The 21,038-nt window shown below is 48.1% G+C and overlaps 1 protein-coding gene across 2 annotated transcripts; it reads right to left on the bottom strand.

Moving 5' to 3' along the window:
• Positions 1–375: 375 nt before the first annotated feature.
• On the bottom strand, positions 376–19,770 carry RAD51D (RAD51 paralog D). Of its 2 annotated transcripts, XM_055323591.1 has the most exons (10): positions 19,496–19,770; positions 19,155–19,216; positions 18,822–18,940; positions 10,266–10,347; positions 9,856–9,990; positions 8,815–8,910; positions 4,484–4,574; positions 4,289–4,359; positions 1,101–1,265; positions 376–947 (listed from the first exon to the last, which is right to left on the bottom strand). In XM_055323591.1, the coding sequence occupies exons 1-10, from the start codon at positions 19,575–19,577 to the stop codon at positions 864–866; spliced, it is 987 nt and encodes a 328-aa protein (XP_055179566.1). In that variant the 5' UTR covers positions 19,578–19,770; the 3' UTR covers positions 376–863. The 2 variants fall into 2 exon arrangements, with proteins under 2 accessions (XP_055179566.1, XP_055179571.1); XM_055323596.1 differs by lacking the exon at positions 8,815–8,910.
• Positions 19,771–21,038: the final 1,268 nt, after the last annotated feature.

The following is a 21,038-nucleotide window of genomic DNA, read 5'->3' as shown; positions in this document are numbered from 1 at the left end:
GCTGGCTCTATTTACTGTGCAAATTCTCCTCTGTCTGTTTATGGGCAAGGCCATGGTTCAGCACCTCTGGCTACTCTCTACTGTGGAGGGGCCCTACAGGGCATGTGCATAATAAACAAGTAGCTGGATTCACTGTGGCCACATTCTCCCTTCCTGTTAAATTATATCCCTGGGACTACAGCGAGTTCATGGTCTCACCTAGTCACAGTGATGCATGCAGGTGTGTGAAACCATATCAGCAAGAGGGAAAAAAGGAATAACCATTCTTTGGAACCTCACTGAGGGAAACTGAAAAACACCCTTCTGGAGGGGGGAATTAGGTGGCTCTGGGGCTCCAGGAATTTCCTGTTCATATTTTTAAGAGCATAACATAGATAAAGAAGGGCTTTGAATTTATTTCCACCCAGTAACTCAAAGACAAAGCTGGGGGAAAGAGCGCCCCATCTTACAGGTGGAAAAAGGCAAAATAAAAAAGAGAAGGAAAAGCAGAAGCAAGCTGGAGGCCTCCCAGCTCAGTCACTGCATGAAGATGGAGCACGGCGATGATGGCGATACACCGGGTTCTGTCCAGTCACTAGCAGACCTCTTCAGGGTGAACTTGGCTCCCCACTGGAAACAGACAGGATAGAAACAAGGAAGAAAACTTGGCACCAGCATGAGTTTCTGTGTCCTTCCACCATAGCATCTTCTCTCACCGGTAGCTCTGTTTCCACAGAAAGAGCAGCTGAGGAAACAGAGCCATCTCTGCCCAGCCCAGGAGCTTCCACCCTAGTCCCCAGTGCTGGGTGGCAGTGAACAGCAGCTGTCACTGTGTGCAGAGGTGGGGCGCTCGATGCCCTTCCCTTTCCCAATCAATAGCACAGTCATATCTGATCTCCCTGTGACGCTGGGCTCTGCTCTGGAGGCCCCCAGGTCCCAATGTCAACCATCTCCTGGAAACCTGTTGGCTGGAAGGAGACAGGAGGGAAGGGTTAAGTTTTTGAGTTAAGCTATCCAAGCAGAAAGCCTCTTTGGTTGCCGACTCTCAGCATCCAAGAATTCTGGGCATGCAGACACCCTCAAAGGCCCAGATTCCCAGCTTTCCCCTGTGGCAGGCTCACCAGACGGGGAGATTTGGTCAGACAGGCCCTGCGCCAACTGCCTGATGCTCTTGCTCCTTCATCAATGTCCAGGAGAATCCGGGTGCTGGGTACAAAGCTCCAGGAGCGTCCAAGGGCAGGTTTGAGCTCCCCGCTGTCCCTGACTCGGGTCATGTGGTTGGTCACCTGAAGCAGAATCAAAGGTTTCCAGATTGATAATGCTAGCGTGAGGACATCTGTTCCTACTGCTTTTTTATTCTTTAAGTGGCAAGACTGAGGCCCAGCACAGAGAAATGTCTTCTCCAAGGCTCTCAAAGTTATTGACAGCAGTTCTGGAACTAGCCCCCTGGGTCCTCACTTGTGTTTAACTTTTTCCACTAAATCACAATGTCTGGGATGCCTGGGTGGCTCAGTGGTTGAGCATCTGTCTGCCTTTGGCTCAGAGCATGATCCTGGGTCCTGGGATTGAGTCCCACATCCGGCTCCCTGCATGGAGCCTACTTCTCCTTCTGCCTATGTCTCTGCCTCTCTCTCTGTGTCTCTCATGAGTAAATAAATAAAATCTTAAAAAAAAAATCACAATGTCTCAGGCTTGATTACAGCAGAAGGTAACAGGCATGTGTCTGGGGATAAGCAGGGCTGTCTGCACTCTGCTGATGGGAAGCCAGTGGTGGGCCTGCACCTCCTACCCCCAACCCAGCAGACAGGCCTTCTTTTTTTTAAATATTTTATTTATTTATTCATGAAAGATACACAGAGAGAGGCAGAGACACAGGCAGAGGGAGAAGCAGGTTCCTCTCAAGGAGTCCAGATGTGGGACTCGATCCTGGGACCGGGATCATGCCCTGAGCCCAAGGCAGACACTCAACCGCTGAGCCACCCAGGCATCCCCAGACAGGCATTCTGAAGCCATATGCACCCTGCGCTTTGTGTCACGGAGCACATCTGTGTGTAGGGGAGTCGCGCGAGCTTTGAAAGGGAGGTTGTAGTCTGGTCAGTCAGTTCTACTCTGCCCAGGATAGTCATGGGCAGGCAACCTGAGCTTTACAGCACCCTCTTAATGAGATTCTCCCCACCAGCCCTCCAACCAGGGGCAGAGGCACAAGCAGAAGATCACGTACATCCTAAAGTCAGGAGAGAGAAGCCCTAGAACTCAACTTAAGTACAAAAGAACACTGCTGGTGGGTGTAGAAATTAGTATGACCTTCCTGGAAATTCAGCGATATCATACCTACATATTTAAAAATGTGTGTATCCCTGGGATGCCTGGGATTGAGCCCCGCGTTGGACTCCTGGCTCAGCAAGGAGTCTGATTCTCCCTCTCCCTCTGCCCAAAGCCCACCCTAGCTCGTGCTCCCTCTCTTTCTGCTACTCTTTCTCTCTCAAATAAATAAAACCTTTTTTAAAAATAAAATAATAAGAAATAAAAATGTGTGTATCCCTAACTCAGTTATTATACTTTTAGATTACTGAAATCTTGAGGGAATAATATGAAGGAATAATATGAAATGTGCAATGAAATTAGGGTCTAAAGGTGTTCATTAGAGTTTTCCTTAAAGATTTATTTATTAGAGAGAGAGAGAATGTGAGCATGTGAGCAGTGGGGAAGGACAGAGGGAGAGGAGAATCTCGAGCAAACTCCCTGCTGAGCACAGAGCCCGACATGGGGCTCAATCTCAGGACTCCCAGATCATGACCTGAGATTGAGTCCAATGTTTAAAACCCAGGCACCCCAGAGTTTTACTTAAAATAGAGGAAAACCAGTATGACCTACCAAGCACCAAATCAGGAAATAGATCATTATGGGATACCAGGGTATTAGCAAACTACTCCCCACAGGCCAAATGTGGCCCCAAAATTGTTTCTGAAAATCAAGTTTGGCTGGAACATAGCCACGGCCTCTGTTCAGGACTGTCTGTGGTTGCTCTCATGCAATCCAGGTGGAGCTGAGGAGCTGTGACGTCAATGTTATAGCCATAGAGTCTCGACTATTTACCGTCTGGCCCTTTGCAGAAAAGTTTGCTGACCCCCAGTAACACAGGTATTAAATAAAATATATAACTGCTAAAAATGGCATTCTTAAAGCATCTATTTAAAGACATGGGAAGTGGAATGAAATGAGTTATTTTTTTAAATAAGGTTACAGTTTAATTGGAAAGCTGGTTAAAAGTATATGTATATATATGCAGAGAGTAAAGATCCTATGGAGAGGGCAGCCCAGGTGGCTCAGTGGTTTAGCGCCACCTTCTGCCAGGGGCGTGACCCTGGAGACCTGGGATCCAGTCCTGCATGGGGCTCCCTGCAGGGAGCCTGCTTCTCCCTCTGCCTGTGTCTCTGCCTCTCTCTCTCTCTCATGAATGGATAAATAAAATCTTTAAAAAAAAAAAAAAAAAAGATGGGGATCCTTGGGTGGCTCAGCGGTTTAGCGCCTGCCTTTGGCCCAGGGCGGGATCCTGGAGTCCTGGGATCGAGTCTCATATCAGGCTCCCGGCATGGAGCCTGCTTCTGCCTCCTCCTGTGTCTCTGCCTCTCTCTCTCTCTCTCTATGTCCATCATAAATAAATAAATAAATATTTAAAAAAATAAAAAAATAAAAAAAAGATCCTATGGAGATATATAAAAAATATTAATATGTTTTCTGTGGATGTGGAGATTTACTACACATTTGTCTCTTATATTTAACTATTTTTTACTCTATGAGAAACAGGCAGACTTTTAAAAAGGTACTCTGTAAGCAGAAAAAGTGACTTTGAAAGCAAAAACATCCCTTTCTGTGAAGCACCGGAAGAGGCAAAACTATACGGACAGACACTTGATCAGTGGTTGTCTGGGGCTCAGGGACCTCTCTGCGGTGACCGAAATATTCTAGATCTTGATTATGCCGGGGTAACGAGACCGGATACGTTAGCATCTGTTAGCCAAACTTCGAACGAGGAGTTACTCTGTGTGAATTATACCTAGATAGATCTGTCTTAAAGTAAAAAAGAAAACAGAGGCTGTCCTTTACCCCTAGGCTCTTTCTGTCTGACCCCAACACAGTCCAGTGCTCTAGATGGCCCAAGGAAGAAGGGCCACTTTGGGGGTTCAGACGTTGCCATTTAAGGGAAGCAAACAGCTGGACCTAGAAATCGAATCCATGTCCCCCCCATCTCAGCACAGCCCAGGGAGCAGAGAGAAGACCAGCAAGCTGGCCTAGCCCACTTCCTCACCACTACCGCCATGCCAAGGTCCCGGGCCAGCGTCTTCAGCTCTCTAGCCAGCTGCATCATCAGCGCCAACCCTGGAGGAGGAGAAGCAGAGGGCCAGGGCAGCAGGGCACCTATGACCAGGCTGACAAGGGACTGGGTTCCAGAGCTGGGAGGTAAGATCATGTCCCAGATCCTGGACTTTGCCATACCTCTTACCTTCCGTCTGCTGACCTCCCAGAAGTGGGGAGACCACTGCAGTGACTGAGTCCACAATCACCACCTTCACAGTCCCTGAGGCACTGCTCACCTGGGGAGAAGCAGATGCCATGAACCAGATGGCCTCTAGGGGTCGTCCATTACAGGACAAGCTTGCTCCTCTATCAGAAATGGGTAAGAAATAAGTTCCTCAGCCTCAAATACAGTAGTGCAAGCATCACGGAATTTCAGTTAAGGTCTTTTCCCCCCATCTCCGTTTCTAGGTATAACATATTTTACTGAAGCCTTGGGTGGATAGAGGGGTGGTATTATTATTATTATTATTATTATTATTATTATTATTATTTTGATAGAGCGGTTTTAAATCACAGGGCATCACAGATAGCCAAAAATAATAAAACTTGAGAAATCCCTGTTACAAGTTCTGTGGCCCCAGTCATGAATTTTCTTTCTTTTTCTTTCCTTCCTTCCTTCCTTCTCTTTCTTTTTTGAAGTTTTCTTTATTTATTTTTAAGTAATCTCTACACCCAACCTGGGACTTGAACTCACAACCTCCAGATTTAAGTCGCATGTTCTACCTACTGAGCCAGCCAGACCTCCAGTCCTGAATTTTTTTTTTTAAGATTTTTAAAAAGATTTTATTTATTTATTTCATAGAGAGAGAGAATGTGCAGGAGAAGGAGCAGAGGGAGAAGGATAAGCAGACTCCATGCTGAGCATAGAGCCCAAAGCAGGGCTTGATCCCAGGACCCTGAGATTACAACCTGAGCTGAAAACAAGAGTGTGATGTTCCACTGACTGACTCACCCAGGAGCCCCGAGATTTTTTTTTTTTTAACACAGGGCTTGACCTCACAACCCTGATATCAAGACCTGCCCTGAGATCAAGAGTGGGATGCTTAACTGACTGAGCCACCCAGGCACCCCCAGTCCTGAATTTTCTTAGCCATCATCTCCTTATGGCCAGCTCCCCATTGTTTTGCCAGGCTCCTCTTCTCCCTCTTCTGCTTACTTCCTGTGCTGAAGGTGTTAGCCTTCTCTTTACTTCAGTCTCCTTCTAGATCATGCCTCTAGGGCCTCATCTTCCACATCTAAAGCAGTTCCAAATACAGACTATATAGACAGCCATCTGTTAAAACCATAATCTTTTGTCTCCACACACGCATTAGTATCGCCCTAGTTTCTTGGACCTAATCTCCCTTACTCCTTATGTCCAACTCATTTGCTGATTCTGTATTTACAACTTTCTCACTTCACGCTAGCCAAATCTTGAATATTCAGCATTATCTGGTCTATCTTTTGCATGTCTTCTTTCATCTTCCAGTTATTGACTCTCGGGCATCAGCTTGTCTAAGAGAGAGGATGGCAGAAAAGAGAGAAGCTAAAACTGAAATCAGCTTAGCTCTTCCTCACTCTGGGAGAGCAGGTTAAAATCTCTGGCTAAAATGCAGACAGGCAGCCTTTCACTGCTGGTAACTGTGGACTATCAGGTCATCTGATAGGCAGATAGACCCTAAAGCGGCCCCATGATCTCCACCCTCCAGGTATTTGAGCCCTTGTATAATCCCCTCCCCCAACCGACAGTGAGTCCTGTGACTTGCTTCTGACTAATATGGTGTCAAATGTGCTGGAATGTCATTCTCTTGATTAGGCTATATAAGGCAAAGGCAATGGGACATCACTCCCAAGATTACACTATATTATATGAAACTGCATGGTGCATTTTGCTTTCATACTTTTTTTTTCAATTTAATTTATAAATAAATAAGAGAGGGACGTCTGGGTGGCTCAGTAGTTGAGCGTCGGCCTTTGGCTCAGGGTGGCTCCCAGATTCCCAGGATCGAGTTTCACATTGGGCTCTTTGCATGGAGCCTGCTTCTCCTCCCTCTGCCTGTGTCTCTGCCTCTCTTTCTGTGTCTCTCATGAATAAATAAAATCTTTAACAAAAAAAATAAACAAACAAACAAACAAGTAAGAAAGAGGGACTCCTGGATGGCTCAGCGGTTGAATGTCTGCCTTTGGCTCAGGGTGTGAACCTGGAGTCCCTGGATTGAATCCCACATCGGGCTCCCTTGCATGGAGCCTGCTACTCCCTCTGCCTGTATCTCTGCCTCTCTGTGTCTCTCATTAATAAATAAATAAAATCTAGGGGATCCCTGGGTGGCGCAGCGGTTTAGTGCCTGCCTTTGGCCCAGGGCGCGATCCTGGAGACCCGGGATCGAATCCCACATCGGGCTCCTGGTGCATGGAGCCTGCTTCTCCCTCTGCCTGTGTCTCTGCCTCTCTCTCTCTCATTCTATGTGACTATCATGAATAAATAAAAATAAAAATAAATAAATAAATAAATAAATAAAATCTTAAAAAAATTATATATATATATATATATATATATATGAGGGAGAGAGAGCACGCGTATGAACAGGGGAGGGGCAGAGGGAGAGGGAGAAGCAGGCTCCCCCCTGAGCAGGGAGCCCAGCTCCAGGTTCTATCCCAGGATGCTGAGATCATGACCTGAGCCCAAGTCCAACGCTTAACTGACTGGGCCACCCAGGCGCCCTTTTCTCTCACTCTTGTGCTGTCTTGATGAAGCAAGTGGTCATGCTATGAACTGCCAATGGAAAGGGCCACATGGCAGAGGACAGTGGACAGCATGGATACCTGCCTGCAAGACACTGAGCCCATTAGGAAATGAATCCTGATGACCATCTTGAGCCCATTAGGAAATGAATCCTGATGACCATCTGAGTGAACTTATACTTGGATTCTTCTCCAGTTGAGCCTCCAGATAAGAACACAGTCCAGCTGCCATCTTGATTACAGACTACTGAGATCCTAAGCAGGGGCCCCAGCTAAGCCATGCCCAGATTCCTGACCCACAGAAACTGTGAGGTAGCAAATATGTTATTTTAAATCATTGCATTTGTGGTAACTTGTTATGCAATAATAGACTATATACTATCATAATGATCTTCCAGTAAAAAAAAAATATAGTCATTTAATCTGGGAGTTGAGAGATTTGCATTATAAGCTTAGTTCTTATCCTAATTATGTAGTGACTTCAAGCAAATTACTGAACATCTCTGGCCCTCACTCTCCTCATCTCTAGAAATGAGAGGATTGGATTAGATCAAGACTACTTCAGGTCTCAAAACACATGGGTCATAACCAGCTATGGCTCCTATGGTAAGTATCTGTTCAACTATTACACGTTCTAAAGTTTATAAAAATCATTTATTTCATATACAATTTTGGATATGCCCATAGGGGTCAGAGAAAGTTTAACACGAATTGAACTATTCTAAGATGCCTTTCCAAATCTAATGACCTGTAAATCAGTGCACCGAATCCTATCTAAGCACCCAAATGTGTAGTGGTGTAGTGGTGTACCAACCCAAATGCCATTCTAACCCCCCTCTTCCTTGTTAACAGGATTCTGGATGTGTTCCGGTACTGGGCAGAAATCTGGCATCATATTGGCAGCCCAGGTGGCTCAGCAGTTTAGTGCCGCCTTCAGCCCAGGGCCTGATCCTGGAGACCCAGGATTGAGTCCCACGTCAGGCTCCCTGAATGGAGCCTGCTTCTCCCTCTTCCTGTGTCTCTGCCTCTCTCTCTCTCTCTCTCTGTCTCTCATGAGTAAATAAAATCTTAAAAAAAAAAAAAAAAAGAAAAGAAAGAAAGAAATCTGGCATCATAGAAGATGGGCCCAAACCCTAGGCTAAGATACACCTAAAACTCTGTTTTGGCCAACTAGATGTAAGGTGAAGTCTACTAGTAGGTTTTGCAGAAAGATTTTTCTTTCCCGATAAAAAGGTTAGGTACAGAAGAGGGGCCATCTAGTACTGCCCCAAATATGGGTGTTGATGTATGAAGACACGGTGCTTAGAGCTTATAGCAGCCACTTTGCAATTATGAGGGGGAAGAGCCAGAGAATCAGAAACATCAACCTAGAGCCCTGACACCATGGACCTGCCAACCTCCAGACTCACGTGAGATAATTAAATGTCCTAAAGGTTCAAGTACCTGTCAGACAGACTCTATTACTTGCAGCTGAAAGTAATCCTCACTGATCCAGTGGGGGATGAATGCAGAAATGAATGACATGATCCTTGCACTCAAGGGCCTTAGTGTTTAGTGGGAAAGATGGGCAAGTAAACAAGAGGCACTCAGGAATGATTAAGCATTCAGGAATCCCATCCTGGAGGTGGCAAGCACAGCTGGAGTCACCAGATTGCACATCTGCATTTCCAAACAGTCAGCTGTAGGACACCTGCCCACATACAGATAGCCCCAGCAAGATGGGTGAAGCAGGGAGGGGCAGGACAGCAGGCTCACCTGCTGGGACAGAGTGCCTCGGCAGTCCTGTAGCACGTCTAACATCTGGAAGATGTCAAATGCACGAACTACCTGGATCCTCTGGAGAGCTCCTGCCTAAAGAGGTAGGAAAGAGGAGGGGCTTTGGGTAAGAGGGAGCAGGGGCTCAAGCAAGATAAAGAGGGATTTTATTTTTTTTGAAGATTTTATTTATTTATTTGACAGAGAGTAAGCGAGAGAAAGAAAGAGATTGAGAAAGAGAACGAGCTGGGAGAGGGCAGAGGAAAAGGGAGAAAGACTTTCTGCTGAGCAGGGAGCCCAACTCAGTGCTTGATCCCAGGACCCTGAGATCATGATCTGAGCCCAAGGCAGATGCTTAGCCAACTGAGCCACCCAAGTGCCCCCAAAGAGGGATTTTATTTTATTTTTATTTTTATTTATTTTTTTTTTTTTATGATAGTCACAGAGAGAGAGAGAGAGAGGCAGAGACACAGACAGAGGGAGAAGCAGGCTCCATGCACCGGAAGCCCGACGTGGGATTCGATCCCGGGTCTCCAGGATCGCGCCCTGTGCCAAAGGCAGGCGCCAAACCGCTGCGCCACCCAGGGATACCCCAAAGAGGGATTTTAAAGCTGAGCAGAATGAGACACCTAGATGTAAGGACTCCAGTCCAAGATGGTAAATGGGTTTGTCTACTGGGCCAGTTGTTACAGTGGAGGCTGTCTGGGGGCTGAGCTGCAAAGCCAAGTCAGAGCTCTGTCTGATTAGGAATGTCTGCTATAGGCAAGAAAAATGGGAAGGAAACACAGATGCTGGGTGTTTGCCAGCTATGAATTAGGGTGTGCATGGAGCTAGGTCACCTTGGAAGATCAGTGTGGGTAGCATCCAAACTGGGCTAATGTTATAACAGGGGACACTTAAAGAATTCAGGAAGTACTAATAGAACAATAGGTTTCAAACTCAGAAGTGACTATCCAAACAGCTAAAATTCTTGCACTCTAAGGAATAATGGCATCTTTCTGCGTCAGAACCTCAAGGGAACTCAACCCTCCTGCCCCTTACCTGCACCTCCTCATCTGGGGTTCTGGCCTGAAGTAGCTGGAGGATGCGGGAGGCTGTCAATCCTCCATTGGAATCAATGTATACAACATTCTGCTGTAGGCCATAGGCCACATTTGCAGCCACACAAAGACATACCTGAAGGGACAAGGCATTGGGAGATAGTGAGCCCCCAAAGAGGGCCCAGAATGGGAGCTCCCCACCAAATCCTGTCCAGGACCCAGCAACACGAATGGGCGAAGTTCATGCCCAACTCCTCACCACTTATCTTCTTTCTGAATCACAAGTACATTAGAAGAAGTCTCCCCCCCACACACACACACACAGAGATCTGGTGCTACCCACCACCTCCACCCTCTTCTCCCCTCCCCCTTCCCTACCCCATGGCCACCTGCTGCTGGCCGCAAATGTACCTGGGTCTTGCCACTACCTGGGCCTCCTACAATTTCAGTCACTTCTCCAGTGTAGAGACCAGCATCAAGCAGTTTGTCCAGGCTGATGAAAGAAGAGGAAGAAAGAGAATCAACCCAGTGGACTGGTGGGGACAGAGGGGAGTAGGAACAAAGAAAAGTAAGACATTCCTTCCCAGCACTAGTTCTGAACATATCTAGGGAAAGAGGGCATGGCTCCAAGGTCCATCCATTCACTCTTGGCCTAAAGATCACTTTCCACAGAGGTCTCTGCCACCCCATCAAAGGGTCCTCCTTCTATTGCCTATCTTAATCCCCTACAGGTTTCCTTGATAGCATTTCCCATAATTTGTCACTTTTTCAACTTTATTTTTTTTATTTTATTTATTTATTCATGAGACGAGAGAGAGAGAGAGAGAGAGAGAGGCAGAGACACAGGCAGAGGAGAAGCAGACTCCATGCAGGGAGCCTGATGCGGGACTCAATTCCAGAACCCCAGGACCACACCCTGGGCCAAAGGTCAGGTGCTAAACTGCTGAGCCACACAGGTGTCCCTATTTTTTCAACTTTGAAGTAATTATAGATTCATAGGAAGTTGCAAAAAAAAAAAATTATACAGGGAGGCCCATGTACCCTTCCCCTCAGTTCCCCTAATGGCAGCTTCTGGTGCTATATGATGTACTATACTGCAGTACATCACAAACCAACCACAGTGCAATCAACAGAGCTTATCCAGATTTCCCCAGTGTTACGTGTGTGTGCACAGTTCTATGCAACCTTATCACATATGGAGCTTTATGTAACCACCACAAGCAAGATATAGATATTTTCATCACCACAAGTCTCCTTGTGTCACCCTGTTACGGCCACACCCCTTCATTCCACCCCTAATCCCTGGTAACTACCAATCTGTTCTCCATCTCTATTATGATGTTATTTCAAGAACGTTACATACACAAAATTGCACTATTTGTAGCCATTGTGGTTGGCTTCTTTCTCTCAGCATCATTCCCCCCTTTTTTTTTAATTTTTTTTTTTATTTATGATAGTCACAGAGAGAGAGAGAGAGAGGCAGAGACACAGGCAGAGGGAGAAGCAGGCTCCATGCACCGGGAGCCCGATGTGGGACTCGATCCCGGGTCTCCAGGATCGCACCCTGGGCCAAAGGCAGGCGCCAAACCGCTGCACCACCCAGGGATCCCCAGCATCATTACCTTGAGATCTGTCCAAGTTGTTGTAGCCATAGCTATTTCTTTTTATGCTGAGAAGTAGCCCATGGTACGGATGCACCAAGTTTGTTTAACCATTCACCCACTTTAGTCTGTTTTAGCTGTTTCCAGATTGAGGGAATTGTTTTTGTTTGTTTTGGTTTTTTTTAAAGATTTTATTTATTTATTCATGAGAGACACAGAGAGAGGCAGAGACATAGGCAGAGAAAGAAGCAGGCTCCCCGTGGGGAATTCTATGTGGGACTCAATCCCAGGACTCCAGGATCACGAGCCAAAGGCAGACGCTCAACCACTGAGCCACCCAGGTGTCCCAGGTTGGGGCAATTGTGAATCAAACTGCTATGATCATTTGTGTACAAGTTTTCATGTGAACTAAATCTTTATTTCTCTGGAATAGATGCCTAAGGATACAACTGCCAAGGGGCACCTGGCTGGCTTAGTTGGTGGAGCATATGACTCTTGATCTCAGGGTTGGAAGTTCGAGCCCCACGATGGGTTTATAGATTACTTAAAAAGAAAATTTAAAGGGGTCCATGGGTGGCTCAATCAGTTAAGCATCTGACTCTTGATTTTGGCTCAGCTCATGATCTCAGGGTGTGAGATCAAGCCTGGCATAGGGCTCTGTGCTGGGTATAGAGCCTGCTTAAGATTCTCCCTTCCTCTGCCCCTCTCCCCCTTCTCTAAACAAAAACAAAAAACACAACTGTTGGGTTGTATGGCAAGCACATGTTAATTTTATAAGAAATTACTAAACTGGGATCCCTGGGTGGTGCAGCGGTTTAGTGCCTGCCTTTGGCCCAGGGCACGATCCTGGAGACCCAGGATTGAATCCCACGTCGGGCTCCCTGCATGGAGCCTGCTTCTCCCTCTGCCTGTGTCTCTGCCTCTCTCTCTCTCTGTGACTATCATGAATAAATAAATAAAATCTTTAAAAAAAAAAAAAGAAATTACTAAACTATAAGAAACTACTAAACTGAGCAGCCAGGGTGGCTCAGCGGTTTAGCGCCGCCTTCAGCTCAGGGTGTGATTCTGGAGACCCAGGATCGAGTTCCGCACTGGGCTCCCTGCGTGAAGCCTGCTTCTCCCTCTGCCTGTGTCTCTGCCTCGCTCTCTCTCTCTCTGTGTCGCACATGAATAAATAAAATCTTAAAAAAAAAAAGAATCCTTATAAAAAAAAGAATTCTTTATATATTTTAGATGCAAGTCCTTTGTTGAATATGTGGTTTGCAAATATTTTCCCCACTCTATAGCTTGTCTTTTTGTCCTCTTTTCAGAGCAAAAATTTTAAATCTGGATTCATTTTTAATCTTATAGTTTTATTAACAATTTTATTTTTTAATTGATCATGATTTTGTTTTGTTTTGTTTAAAAGATTGTATTTATTTATTCATGAGAGACACACAGAGAGAGGCAGAGACACAGGCAGATGGAGAAGCAGGTTCCCTGTGGGAAGCCTAATGCGGAACTTGATTCCAGGACCACAGGATCCCTACTGGAGCCCAAAGTGGGGCTCGATCACCAGACCCATGATCCAGGATCACACCCTGAGCTGAAAGCATATGCTTAGCCGCTGAGCCACCCAAGCACCCCAATTGATCATGCTTTTGGTGTCAAGTCTAAGAACTCTCTGCCTAGCTCTAGTTCTCAGATTTTCCCCTCTGTTTTGTTCTAAAAGCTTGACAGTTTTAGGGCACTTGCCTGGCTCAGATGGAGGAGCATGTGACTCGATCTCAGGGTTGTGAGCTTGAGCCCCACGTTAGGTAGAGGGATTACTTAAAAAATTTCAATTTAGGGATCCCTGGGTGGCGCAGCGGTTTGGCGCCTGCCTTTGGCCCAGGGCGCTATCCTGGAGACCCAGGATCGAATCCCACGTCGGGCTCCCGGTGCATGGAGCCTGCTTCTCCCTCTGCCTGTGTCTCTGCCTCTCTCCCTCTCACTGTGTGCCTATCATAAATAAATAAAAATTAAAAAAAAAATTTCAATTTGACATATTTGTGGATCTATTGTTAGGTTCTCTATGTGACTCCACTGACCTGTATCTCTCTTGCTTAGCCAATATCACACCTGTCTTGATTACTGCTTTATAAGTAAGCCTTTGTGTTTGGCAGACTGATTCCTCCAACTTTATCCTTTTTTTTTTAAGATTTTATTTATTTATTCATGAGACACACACACACACACACACACACAGAGAGAGAGAGAGAGAGAGAGAGAGAGAGAGAGGCAGAGACACACGCAGAGGGAGAAGCAAGCTCCATGTAGGGAGCCTGATGTGGGACTCAATTCCAGGATTCCAGGATTGCGCCCTGCCTAAGGGAGGCATTAAACTGCTGAGCCACCCAGGGATCCCTCAACTTTATCCTTTTTAAAAAATGTTTTAGTGATTCAAGGTGATTGGCTTTTCCATTTAAGTGTTAGAATAAGCCTTATTTTTACAAAAAAAAAAAAAAATCAGCTGAGACTGGTAGGAACTGCATTAAGATTATAGGTCAATTTGCGGAGAACTGACATCTTTACTATGCTGAGTCTCCCAATCCCTGAATTCAGTGTGTCTCTCCATTTATTTGGGTCATCTTTGATTTCTTTCCTCAGTAAGTTTTAGTTTTCAGCATACAGCTCCTATACCTGCTGTTAGATTTAGACCTAAGTATTTCATTTTCTTTGGAGCAACTGTAAATGGTATTACATTTTAATTTCCTATTCCACATGTTCGTTTTGAGTATATAGAAATGCAATTGATTTTTATGTGCTGATCTTGTATCCTGCGGCCTTACTGAATTCACTTAGTCCTGGGAGTTGGTGATTATTTTCTATGTGCTTGTTTTTGTCTCTCTTCTCCATTTGGCCCAGAGCACCTGGGGCAAGGACATTGGCACAGTGCTGGAAACACAGGAGACACACAATGAATGTTCCCAGAGAATTAAGTGATAGAATAGTACCACTTAATTGCTGTATCATTGATGCTCTGGCTGTGGAAGCCTTTGGATAACTTCAAGACATAGCCAATTCCTAGTCCACATTCTGTCCTTGAACTACCATAAAATAAGTCACTAACCACACTCCACTTTCTGCCCAACCTGTGGGCTGAAGCTTCTCCTAAACCACAGCCCATACCAATGGCTCAGTGTTCTGACCTCACACATCCCTTTTCCAAGCCTGCAAGCACCCTCATGGGGTCCTAAAATGATTCTCAAAGACCTTCCATGACACTTCTGTGTATGCCAAGGAGCACCTTAGAAAAAAAACCCATCAATTTCAGTTCCAAGGACTCCACGATTATAAGCACAGGTCCCTGCCAGTCAAAACACTCTGGTCACCACTCCAGCCCTGTGGCTTCTCCCATTGAGATCAGATAGTCCTAGCTCCATGATAGCAGTAGTTCTCCTGGTGTGGTCCCCAGACCAAAAGCATCACTGGGAACTCGTGTGAAATGCAAACTTTAACCCCCCTTCCCCTGCACCATCGCATCAGAAACTCTGGAGAGTGTATCCGAGTTTCAAAAAGGCTTCAAGGTGATCTGGATGCATGCTCACATTTGAAAACCATGAGGCTACACTAGTGATTCTCAGTCCTGCCTGCATATTAAAATCACCAGAGGGGGACACCTGGGTGACTCAGGGGTTGGGCGCCTGCCTTTGGCTCAGGTCCTGATCCCGGGATCGAGTTCCGCATCGGGCTCCCTGTGAGGAGCCTCCACCTCCCTCTGCCTATTTTTTCTGCCACTCTCTCTCAGTCTGTGTCTGTCATGAATAAATAAATAAATAAAATGCTTTTAAAATAAATAATAAATAAATAAATAAATAAATAAATAAATAAATCACTAGAGGATTTTTTTTTTTTTTATGTATACCAGAGGATTTTTGAAAAAGAGGCCTGTAGGGGATCCCTGGGTGGCGCAGCGGTTTGGCGCCTGCCTTTGGCCCAGGGCGCGATCCTGGAGACCCGGGATCGAATCCCACGTCGGGCTCCTGATGCATGGAGCCTGCTTCTCCCTCTGCCTGTGTCTCTGCCTCTCTGTCTCTGTGACTATCATAAATAAAATAAAAATAAAAATAAAAAGAGGCCTGTATTAGCAGTTCTCAAACATGTCTGCACAATGGAGCCATCTGCAAACTTCAAACACTACTGGTGCCTGTGTCCCATCCCCAGAGAATGATTTTTTTTTTTTCAGAGAATGATTTAATTGGTCTGCAGGAGGCATGACCTTTGGGGTGTTTAAGGATTCCCCCCAGTGATTGGATTGTTTTTTTAAGATTTTATTTTATTTTTTTAAAAGATTTACTTATTTGAGAGAGAGAGAGCGAGAGCACGAGTGCACACAAGGGTGAGGCAGAGGGAAAGGGAGAAGCAGACTCCCCGCTAAGCAGGGAGCTTGACTCAGGGCTCAGCTGATGATTCTAATGATTCTGGTCTAACCGACTGGCATTGACTATCCAGACAAGAATCAACCTCATTCTTGGCTGTGAGGACCACGCTGCTTAAGGAATTCCCAACACACACACACACACACACACACACACACACACACACAATTACACAGCCTCACCTGTGTTCCTGTTTCAGGTCTCCTACCACCCAGAGGACCCTCCTACCAACCACCTCTAACTCGGCACATCACTGTCATCAAGGAGAGAGACCCCCGCCTGTCTCTTGCAGCAAAACTACACTGGGGTCTCACCACCTGTTTTGAATACAATTGGTTTCTGGGATTTATCCTCACCTTTCCCTTGGAATTGGCTTTTAGTCTTTTCTTTTTCTTTTTTTTTTTTTCTGGCCATTCATTCCAACATGGCCTAAAAATGTCATATTTCCTGAAGGTCTTACCCTAAAATGAGGGAGATACAGGGGCACATGGTGGCTCAATTAAGTATCTGCCTTTGACTGAGGTCTTGATCTCGGGGTCCTGGGATTAAGCCCCTCACTGGGCTCTGTGCTCAGTGGGGAGTCTGCTTCTCCTTCTGCCTGCCCCCCTTGCTTGTGCTCTCTCACTCTCTATGTTTCAAATAAATTAAATCTTTAAAAAAATAAAATAAAATGAGGGAGATACAGAGATGAACAAGACATAGCTCTGGCCTTCAGGGAACCACCTATCTCCCACAGTCGATATAGCTTCTTGCAAGGTACACTTCATGCTCTATCGTCCTTGTAAAGATTCATGGTGCACATCAGACTCTGAGATGGCCTACAACCAAAAAACTAGTTTAATTTGGGTTAATGAAGCATTTCCCAAATGTTTGACTACATAACTCCCCATCTCTCTTTTAAAAGTTACATCTGCTAAGTGTCCACAGAACACTGTGAGCAGGGCTAGAAACCTAGAGTCTCATCTGATTCTTCACACCTATATCCTGCCAGGTGGCAAGGCCTGTCTGCACCTCTTTTCTCTTTTTTTCTTGCACCTCTTTTCAACACATTTTCTACTGTCACCTGCCCTGGACTGGACTCACACACCCCACCATTGCCAGCTCTCTCTCAGCCTGTCTCTGCAAGTCTCTCTAGTCCGGTCCACCCTGCACACCTCTGCCCCATGCTGACAGCTCCCTTTTGCATTAAAGCCTCCCGGGGCGGGGATGGGGTAGGGGGGGAACAGGGCAGGTGAGTCAGAGTCAGGAGTGTGATGGATGTGACCTCAAGTACCTGGTCGGCCACCAGCTGACTGAACTGAAGAAAGCCACTTAACCTGAGCCCGTTTCCTCATCTTTCCAATGGTTGAGTTTTGTTGTTTTTTTAAGATTTTATTTATTTATTTATTTATTTATTTATTTATTTATTTATTTAGAGAGAAAGCATGAGCAAGTGAAGGGAGAGGCAGAGGGAGAAGCAGACTCCCTACTGAACAGGTAGCCTGATGTGGGGCTCAATCCCAGGACCTGGAGATCATACCTGAGCAGAAGGCAGACACTCAACCACTGACTGAGCCACTCAGGTATCACCCCCCACCCCCACCCCAATAGTTGAGTTTAATTGTTGCGCTCATTGGCAGTTGTGGAGAACAAATGAAATCATGCGCTATTAAGTATAAGCATGGTGCCGGGCCCATCTGTTCTTCAATGCCTAAGGCCTGCCTCCTCCACAGAGCTTCGTGGAACCACTCTGATCTCCCTTGCAAAGACCCACTCCAGCAGCAGTCCAGTCCATTTACCACTTGACTGCTCCCTAAACCTTTCCTCTGCCTATGTTGGTTTCACGAGCTCCCTAAGCCTGAGGGCCAGGTCTGCTTCTGGCCAATCAGTCCCTCCTTCTGTTGCCTCCACACATGTTTATGCATCTCTCCTGCTTACCTGCTCTTCTGTCTACCCACCAGACCCCACATTCATTAAGCGCAGGAGCCATGCCACACTAGTACACCAGTCCTCTGCACATATCTGGCCCCTAGTGGGCACACAGTGCTTGATGGACAACAGACTTGGACCCCCACCTGGAAGACCAAGGGCCATGCTGTATGAACCTTGCCAAGAGAATGTGTTAGGAAAACAGCAAGGGCCAAACCGATCCAGAGGCCTTGCTGGCGGCAGAGTTCCTCATCAACTTCTGCACAAACAAGCCAGGAAAGAGGTCAGACTCCCCTGGCCAGAAACTGGCTGTTGTCTTCCAACTCTTTCCCTTTGCAAACGACACAGCAGGATGTAACTACTCGTTCTCTGCAGAAGCTCTCTTGATCCCTCTAGCTACAGAGTATGGGGAACACACTTGGTTCTGATCAAGTATCCCAGGGTGCCACCCACCACTCCTTGCCCCTCATCCTCTTGGGCTAAACTCAAGTTTGGTTAATAATCACTAACACACAGGGTCACTGAAGAGATTACATAACTTAACGTCAGCGGCTGGCACCCAGGAGGCTCTCAGCGAGTGTCAGTCCTGCCCTGTTCTCTTGCCCTAAACTTAAGTGGGAAGCAGGTCAAAGGAGTGGTTCCATCTGATCTGCTGAATAATAATGAAATAACTGACATCTTGTGTTATAGAATAGTGGTTCTCCACCAGAAGCAATTTTGCCCCTTTGGGGTCATTTGGTAACATCTGGAGACATTTTTGATTGTCACAACATGGGGAGACCGGAGGTGAACAGAGGCCAGAGATGCTGCCAAAAATCCTATAATGCACAGGACAGATTCCCTCCCCACCAAATAATTACAGATTCCCAAGTGTTAGAAGTGTGAAGTTGAGAAACCCTGTTCTAGGGTAAGAGAACTCGGAGGTCCTGACCATCTGTCCATGTTGCCTTCTTCGCTGCTTGAAAAACCCTGCTCTCTAGATTCAATTGTAAAAGGCCTCCCTGGAGGCACTCCTGTCCTCCAGCCTCTGGCCTTCTTCCCCGAGTACACATACAAACCTTCCGATGCCAGTGGACAGGATGGCAGTGGAAGTCTTTAGTTCCTCGTACAGATCAGCGCCATTGAAGGGGAAGGCTGAGAACTGAGCCAGCAGCACCCTTCTCAGGGCAACCAGGGCCTGTGGAAGGGGCAGGAGCAACTCAGGGTGCCGCCAGGGGCACTGGTTCAACCCAAAGCAGCCCAGAGTACTGGGCAGGCAGAGGAGGGGGCATCCCAGGGTCTCACTGGCTCCACCACCCTACTTATCAACCTCTGGGAACCCTTTGCTCCGCTGGCTCAGGGCTGAGCACGTAGAGACAGCCAGGGTTGGAGTGTGGAGCTCAGCAGCTCACCTTGTAAGACAAGCCACATTTCCGGGCTGCGGCCTCCAGGTCTGCAGAAACCAGGTCCACCACTGAAAACAAAACACACGTGGTTGGTTGACTGGCAGGAAGGGAGGCTCCGGGGCCTCCCACGCTTGGCTTCGCCTCTTCACAAAGTGGGGTGCCGGCTCTGCCTCGGGGCGCGCAGGCCTAGGCAAAAGCACAGAGCCCCAGGGCCTGGCGAGGCCGGCACCCAGCCCTGGGAAGGGGGGCGCTGGGCTGGCCGCACCCCGCCTGCCTCCCGAGCCTGGGCGGGGCGGTGCAGGACGGAGCACCGAGGGGGCCCGGCTGGGTGGCGCGCACGCCGTCACCTGTCCTGATCCCGCGGCTCCTCAGCTGCAGGACAGTGTCCTGGGTGAGGCCCGGGCACAGCCCGGCCCTGAGCACGCCCATGCCGCCCGGGGGCTCGGGGGGGGCCGGGTTCGGGGCTCTCGTCCCGCGGGCATCCGCCGGGCCCCCTCCTCACGCGCGGCGGCGCCCCTCCGCAGAGTGGGCGCGGCGCTGGCACGGAGGGGGCGGCCTCCAGGGGTCCTGCGCCCGGGTCCCGCCGCGCCCGCCGCGCCCGCCGCGCTTCCGCCTTCCAGGCGCCAGGGCCTGGCCTGCAGCGCCACATGCTGGCCGCGCGGCGACAGGGCGATTGGGGCGGAGCCCCACGCGGGCCAGAGCCACCCGGCCCCGGCCCCGGCCCCGCCCCGCCCCCGCCCCGGCCCCCCCCGGCCCCGCCCCCGGCCATGGCTCCGCCCCCGCTCCCGGCCCCGCCCCCGCCCGGCCCCGGCCCCGGCCCCGCCCCGGCTGCCCGCCCGCCGCCCCGCCCCCGGCCCCGGCCCCGCCCCGCGCCCGCATCCCCCTCCACCCGACTCCGCCCACGCGCGCTTCTGTTCCAAACGCTGGGCGTCCGCCTTCTACCCGACCGACCTTCCCTGCCCGAGACGCCTACCTGTTAGTGACGAGGACAGCGAAGAGGAATCGAAGATCCCGGCTAATTACAGACTGGATGGCAGGTGCTAGGAAGCAGCAGAGCGCAGAGAGGGCATCTGCGTTTCTATTTTTGAAGAAAAAAAAAACATTATTTTTTGGATGAATAAGACAACAAAAACCCTGGTGATTTGGAACATAAAAAAAAAAAATATGATGTGGCATTTTAAAATGTCCTTTGCTTTGCCTCGTCCTCTGGAAGTCCTGAAGCAACTTTACTGGGTTACCTCCTCACCGTCCGTTGAGGCCGGGGCTGTTTTTATCCACATTTCACAGAGGCGGAAACTGAGGCTTGGCCCGTCAAGGCGCTTGCCAAAGGTTAGACAACCTGCAGGTGCAGAGCCAGTGTTAGAGGAGACGAATCCACAGGCGTGAAAAGCCAGTGTTGTGTAGACAGCCGCTCATCCTACTCCCGAAGTTGCGAAGTTGCAACTTGCAGGTTTTCTGATGGTAAGGTGGTTTCCTGGAGAACAGAAAGATGCCTGGGCCCTATTTGTATTCCTCCGCAGCACCCACCATTGTCACTCAACACATGAAGACACTTTCGGGTGAAGATGCAACACATTTAAGAGTTCTAGCAGTAAAACCTGGCTGTATGTGGGCTGTGAACCCCATGAGCCATCTGGACTCTCCCTGTGCATAGGGACATAGTGGGGGGTTGCTGCCTAGGATTTCCGGATATAGAGTCTCAGCATTCCAGAGACAAAGTCCCCCACTCCCAGAGACCCATGTCAGTCCCGTTTGTCTCCCAGGGCCCCTGCCACCTCCCACTGCACCCAGGAGTCTTCTCTCACCACCCTGCTCCTCCTTCCCAGAGCAGCTCCAAAGGGAACAGATGGTCAGCATTTTCAGATCTTCAGAGAGGGGCAGGGCTGCAGT

This window comes from Nyctereutes procyonoides, unplaced genomic scaffold (genome assembly GCF_905146905.1).
Source record: "Nyctereutes procyonoides isolate TBG_1078 unplaced genomic scaffold, NYPRO_anot_genome, whole genome shotgun sequence".
Lineage (NCBI taxonomy): Eukaryota > Metazoa > Chordata > Mammalia > Carnivora > Canidae > Nyctereutes > Nyctereutes procyonoides.
This window is presented reverse-complemented; position numbering and strand designations above follow the sequence as displayed.

Bases quoted from the DNA above. Each gene is read 5' to 3' on its own strand.
- RAD51D (XM_055323591.1), bottom strand. From the start codon at position 19,577: ATGGGCGTGCTCAGGGCCGGGCTGTGCCCGGGCCTCACCCAGGACACT. The intron at 10,348-18,821 runs GTTTGTATGTGT...TTCTTTCATCAG, and splicing joins CTGTCCACTGGCATCGGAAG to CCTGGACAAACTGCTTGATG. The intron at 8,911-9,855 runs GTAAGGGGCAGG...CTACCTCTTTAG, and splicing joins CCCCAGATGAGGAGGTGCAG to GCAGGAGCTCTCCAGAGGAT.